General features: G+C 32.6%; 1 protein-coding gene across 1 annotated transcript; it reads right to left on the bottom strand.

Moving 5' to 3' along the window:
• Positions 1–1050: 1050 nt before the first annotated feature.
• Positions 1051–5344, bottom strand: LOC147945008 (uncharacterized). The gene is made up of 7 exons (XM_087452841.1): positions 5061–5344; positions 4229–4279; positions 4063–4122; positions 3804–3905; positions 3513–3635; positions 1766–3343; positions 1051–1573 (listed from the first exon to the last, which is right to left on the bottom strand). The coding sequence occupies exons 2-6, from the start codon at positions 4246–4248 to the stop codon at positions 3295–3297; spliced, it is 354 nt and encodes a 117-aa protein (XP_087308967.1). The 5' UTR covers positions 4249–4279; positions 5061–5344; the 3' UTR covers positions 1051–1573; positions 1766–3294.
• Between the last annotated feature and the right edge of the window lie 1624 nt (positions 5345–6968).

Below are 6968 nucleotides of genomic sequence, written 5' to 3'. Positions count from 1 at the left end.
GTATCGGAGGAGGATTCCTCACTCTCTCTCTAATGGCAGCAGTCACGATTCTCTCTCCCTATATATAGGAGTGAACCTCTTTATTCATCACCTTATAGAATAAGGAAACAAATTGTATACATCAGTGTAAAATAAAAAATTCAAACCGCTCTTTTATAAACCAAATCGATATATAATTCCCTTCTAATTGTAAAATCTAAACCCTAATCACCTCATTTGTAAACCCAAACCGATATATAATTTCGTTCTAATTGTAAAATCTAAACCTTAACCACCTCATTTGTAATCCCAAACCAAAATATAATTTCGTTGATGGTAAAATCTAAACCCTAACAACCTCACTTCTAAACCCAAAACTTTTGTTCTAATTGTAAAATCTATATACTAACCACCTCATTTGTAAACCCAAAACGACATATAATTTTGTTTTAATTGTATAATCTAAACTCTAATCACCTCATTTGTAAATCCAAACTGACATATAATTTCGTTCTAATTATAAAATATAAACCATAATTTTCATTTATAAACTCAAACCGATATATAACCTCGTTAATTGTAAAATTTAAACCAAGCCAATATTTAACTTTTCTTAATTAAAAGTATACATAATTTGTTTCCTTAATTTTTATTAATTTTTAATTTGATTTTAATTTATTTTTTAAATGAAATATTAGATAGAAGATTTTGATTCATTGAGAGGAGAGGAGGTGAATACAAGTGTCCACTCTAGGAGTGAACCTGATGCAACGCATCTGTAACGCCCGTGTCCCAAAGAAAAGTGGAAGAACCGATCAATTTATGTGAAATCATGAAATTGCCCGGTTTGGTTTAAGTTCACCCGGTTTAGAGCAGGTTTTGAGAAACCCTAAGTGATATATTTATAATGAAATGGATGCCTCTTCTCTCTATTTGGTCGTGGCTGTTATTCAATACTTGTGTTAAGAGGAAGAAAGAGATATAGAGAGAGGAGAGAGCCTATTGTGGTGTGAAGGAGATTAAAGGAGAATGAGCAGAATCGTTAGGGTTTGGGAAGAAACAGTTTCGATATATCAAATCGTTGTCAAAGGTAACGAAATTTGGTAGTGTTAATCGTTGTCAAAGGTAACGACCCTAAGGGTTTTCTTTTCTCTTTTGCCCAAAACGCAGCGTTTGACTTAAGTCAAAACGCAGCGTTTGACTTAAGTCAAAACGCAGAGAATCGAGCCAGCATCGACCGATGCTCCTACTGCATCGATCGATGCACACCCTAAATCGGGATTCCGGTTCGCGGGTGTTAACAGAGAGAGAGAGAGAGAGAGAGAGAGAGAGAGAGAGAGAGAGAGAGAGAGAGATATCAGCTACATAACTAGATTTGTTGTGTCCACACTGACCGTACCTACTGCATTTGTATTGTTTTGAATTTTTCTTAGCCTTTCCATGCTCTCATGAACTAGCTATTCTCTTTTTCTTTCGCCTGCCACTAGGTATACGAGTAGAAGGTGGCCGAATAGAAGTACTAACACTCTCTGGAATCTCCCAATACTCCATATCACCTACTGGGTGAATGCTCTCTGAATATCCTAAACGCCATCTGTAAAATAAAAAAGAGGAAGATAAGACTTATAGAACTTTGAAAAACCTTGTAAAACATTTTTAAAACTATTTATAAACCTTATAAATAACTTGTAAAACCTCTTAAAACCTTTTAAAACAATGTAAAAACCTGTCGGATCCGTTACTTTAACAACCTTTTCAAAACCCAATTAAAGAAGAGAGTTATAACCTTTCAGTGAAATGATAATCATCAACAAACATGTTTTTATTGAGATTGACATGTTTGGTAGCAGCAATTCCATGTGCACAAGGGAATTTGTCAATATCAAACATACATCATGTGCATTTCTTTGTGTCCAAATTCAACACATTCATCTTTAAACCTGCTTTAACCTCGAAGACATTCTCATTTACTTGACAAACTTCAAGCCAGCGGGCAGTATTATTATAAGATGCATTCATCTTATTCCCAACATTTGGAGTAACAGCATATGGATGTCGACAGCTCTCCTCACGTCGTTCATTAAACCACCTAGTCAAAATAGACCTGATTGTCTCAAACAGGTAGACAATTGGATACTCGCGAGTCTCTTTTAACAAGGAGTTAATGGACTCGGCACAATTAGATGTCATGATGTTGTACCGGTTAGAAGGAGAATATGCACGTGATCATTTCCTAATATCAGCTTGCCAAAGATATTCTCTAAGTTCCGGATCACCACTGGAAATTTGACTGAACAAATAATCAAAATCATACTGAGTGTAAGCTCTTGAAGCATCATGAACAACTGGAAGAAGCAGAAGCAGAAGCTTTTAATCGTGTTTCCAGGTTCTTTTGCAAATGGAAAATGCAGATCCCATGATGAGCATCTACATAATTTACTGAAAGCGCAGTTGCAATTGAAGAAGCCCGATTAGACACGAAAACTAGATCCTTTTCATCAGGAATAATAGTCTTCAAACACCGCAAAAACTAATCCCATGATGCATCATTCTCAGAATCAACAACGGCAAAAGCAATAGGATACAACTGAAAATTACCATCCTGAGCTGATGCAGCAGCAAAGTCCCTTTATATTTTGATTTCAAATGGGCGCCATCAATAGAAATAACTTTTCTCATCAACTTAAAACCTCTAATTGATGCACCAAAAGCCAGAAAAGCATATCTAAATTTATTATCAGAATCAGCTTTGATGTAAGTGATAGTACCTAGATTCTTATTTTCTATCATGTGAAACCAACTCGGTAAAACCTCATAACTATCAGCAGGTAAACCCCTAGCAAGTTCTAATACATGTTCTTGAGCTCTCCATGCTTTTGAGTATGAGACACCAACTCCATGGTCATTCCTAAAAATTTCCATGAGCTGTTTAGGTCTGAGAGGAACCTTTCCTCCTGCAAAATGGTTACTAACCAAACCAGCCAAAGTCCTTGAAGATGCTTGGCGATGATTAACATTCCTTAAAGTAGGGTCACACATGTGCTGACTAATATACTTTCGAACAACAAAGCTATCTGATGCTTTAACCTTAGTTGCACGTAGCCTCCAATTATGTTTTTTCATCAATACAATGAAGAACATACCTCTTGTTCTCTGGCTTAAAAGTATAAAACTCAAAACTATGCTTGACTGCATACATCCACATCTGACTTCTCATTTCTATTTTGTCTTTGAATAACTTTCCACAAAACAGCGAATCAACATCGATTAGACCAGTTGAGTGTGAAGAACCAGATGTATACCCAACAGAGGTTGTCATGTTACGAGGAACACTCTCGACATATGAATTTGGTATTGGTTGACCCTGAAAGTACAAATCAATGAATTTTTAAAAGATCCGTAACGTATTTAAAAGGTTTTACAAGTGATTTCAAAGGGTTTAATAAGATTTATAACTATTTTCAAAAGGTTTTTTAAAGTGTTTAAATGGATTTACCAAAGGTTTTAAAAGGGGTAATGCCATTGTAAGTTACCTGAGTATGAGTAGCAGTAGCAGTAAAATCATCATCGGTGCCAGTATATTGACTTGAAGAAGCAACATGAGAACAAGAAAAACGAGGAACACTCTCGATATATGAATTTGGTATTGGTTGACCCTGAAAGTACAAATCAATGAATTTTTAAAAGATTTGTAACGTATTTAAAAGGTTTACAAGTGATTTCAAATGGTTTAATAAGATTTACAACTGTTTTCAAAAGGTTTTTTAAAGTGTTTAAATGGATTTACCAAAGGTTTTAAAAGGGGTAATACCATTGTAAGTTACCTGAGTATGAGTAGCAGTAAAATCATCAGCAGTGCTAGTATTTTGACTTGAAGAAGCAACAGGAGGAACATTCTCGACATATGGATTTGGTATTGGTTGACCCTGAAAGTACAAATCAATGAATTTTTAAAAGATTTGTAACATATTTAAAAGGTTTTACAAGTGATTTCAAAGGATTTAATAAGGTTTACAACTGTTTTCAAAGGTTTTTAAAACGGGTTGAAAAGGCAATTAACACATTTATGCCATCGTAAGTTACCTGAGTATGAGTAGAAACATCAATAGCATTCCCAACAAACAGATTTGAGCTAGTTTGACCCTGAAAGGATTTGTAAAGTATTTAAAACGTTTTACAAGTGTTTTCAAAGGATTTTATAAGGTTTTGTAAGCAAGAAATAATTAAAAAATCTAAAGTAGAAAGTTACCTGAGTAATAGCAGTAACATTCTCAATAAAAGGAGTAGAGCTAGGTTGGCCCTGATAAAGAAACATTCCTCAAATCAGTTACTTTTCTAAAACAATATTAGAAAAAATAAGAGAATGAGTTTACTAAAAGTACATGCTCTACAGTCACACAAAAATCCTCAACGTAACACATAGATGAAGAACTCCTCCACTTTGTGCATGTTTGAGTTTAAAAGCTTTAAGCTGCCTATCATTTCTAAAAAAGATAGGAATACTACCTATGGTAGCAGACATAGCAGGCAATGTATAACTAAGCTTTAAACATTATGCCTGAATATCAATGTCAAAATCTTCTAATAGAATCTTTACCAACTCACTAAATCTAGTATTCTCATCAATGTTAATCAAAGAAGCTCCCCTTTCATTATCCATCTCAAATTCCCAATGAATGTTGTTGTTCAACTTCCACAAACCACATACTGAATACAATTCAATCATTTGTACATCCAAACAAATCCTGAGAAAACAAACTAATATCACGAATTACAAAACTACATTAAAAGAAGAGATATCCCAACAACTATATCAAAGAATAACAGTAGATGTCCAAAGATCTAATAAAGACTTTATTATCACGAACATGTCTAAAAGAACAAGTGCGTAAGACCTAAAAAAATTCTGACATCAAATTTGAAATCGAAACAACAATCTAATAGTTAATAAAGGACTTTATTATCACGAACAGATCTAAAAGAACAAGTACGTAAGACCTAAAAAAAAATTCTGACATCAAATTTGAAATCGAAACAACAATCTAATAGCTAACAGAAAATTGAAATTGAAACAAGCTTACACGATAGGAGAAGAAGAGACGACGAAGTAAAAGAGAGAACTAAGACGACGGGCGAAGAAGTGATTACGGCGGAGGAGAGATCAGACCGGAGAAAAAGAGATCCGACCGGAGAAGGAGAGATGTCTCCGGAGAAGGAGAGATGTCTCCAGAGAAGGATAGATGACGACGGAGAAGAAGAGACGAAGACGAAGGCAAATAAGGTCGACGACGGAGAAATCGACGACGGAGAAATCGATGAAGGAGAAGATCGAATAAGTTTGTCGGTATAATTATAAAATAAGGACAAAAATGTCTTTAAGAAAAAAAGGAAAGATATAATTAAAAATGGTCATCATAAGGGGCATTTTTAAAAAGGAATATCAAAGAAGGGGCATTAGTAAGAAATTCTCTAAATAATATAATATTTTAAATTAAATCATGATACATGTCACAAACGTTTTTATGTATTGTAATCTCATATATAATATTTATAAAATTATATAACATAAAAATAGAATATAGTTCTGATCATGTTAATGAGTAACTTGACACTTGTCTCGATCATGTTAATAACTAAATTGAAACCAACATTTATATATGTCTTACTTATTATATAAAATACAAAAAAAAAATCTAGCAGAACTAAATTAATAATTAGAAATTAGTTCAATTATATATATATATATATTGTTACTTATGTATGGATAGAATTAGAACTTAAAAAAAATTAATATATTGAATTGATACTTGTCGATATCTTATCGATACAATTGGCATGTGTCACGATCTTGTTAATGAGTAATTTTGAAATCAAGCTTTATATAATAATAAAAGTCCTTACCATCGTTTAAGTTGCGAAGTTGTAATTTGTGAACCCAATATTTTGGTAAACAATGTTATACAATGAAAAAAAAATTAAAATAATATGATGTCTATTATTCATAAATGTGAAAATAGTTAGAGAGGTGGAAGTAGTCGAAAATATGTGTAACATTATATAAATATTGTACTTACACATTAATTTAGTTTGGCTATCCATCTATGAAGCATAGTTAAATCTAGCCTTATATGAGGTTTATCTGCAAATGTCTTTTCAATCATAGCAATATGATAATCACTCATGATACCCGTTTTCTTTTGCTAGTGAATTTTTTCGGTTGCTCATGATTTGGAATTGTCTATTTGGTATTCATGATTTGCTAGCGTACTTAAGGTTTTGATTTGATATGAGATACCACTTATATACATCTTTATCCAATAAGACATATCCTCAATTTCCTTACGGTCATAGGTAAATTTTTCTTTTTTACTTTTGGATTAGTTTTTTTTGTTTGGTAAATATTTTGTTAACTTTTTTTTCTAGCGATTAACTTAGACATGAATCAAAATCTAAGATCGTTAATTTGACACATGTCGTGGTCATATTGAGCAGTAATCTGGACACATGTAAAAGTGTTAGATATATAAATGATACGTGTCACGATTTTGTTAATGAGTAACTTTGTCATCAAGCTTTATATAATAAGATACTTTGTCATCAAGCTTTATATAATAAGATATATAAGATAATAGCAATTCTCATTACTAAAGTATGGAGAGGGATTTATCAAGGGAAAAAGTATGTATCTTTCTAACAATATAGTTAGAGTAACCCTTCTTAGAATGGGTGTAGTAGGAGTACGAACATCCGTTTCTTAATATTTTTGATATAGCCAATTATATATGTATGGAAAAACACATTAATTTAAATATATATTTATAAAATTTGAAAATTTAAAATAAAGAATATTTACCGTATAGATGTTGTGTCATATCTTTCAGTTTAGCTAAATCCTCATGATTTCTAAATCAAAATTTTTCAAGAGGTATTTTACAAAATTGTTGATCCAGTCTGCATTTGTGGTTCTCTCTGTTAATATCATATGCAAT

Source organism: Camelina sativa, chromosome 5 (genome assembly GCF_030686135.1).
Source record: "Camelina sativa cultivar CO46 ecotype springtype chromosome 5, ASM3068613v1".
Taxonomy (NCBI): Eukaryota; Viridiplantae; Streptophyta; class Magnoliopsida; order Brassicales; family Brassicaceae; genus Camelina; species Camelina sativa.
The sequence above is the reverse complement of the archived record's forward strand: the minus strand, read 5'-3'. Positions and strand labels throughout refer to the sequence as shown.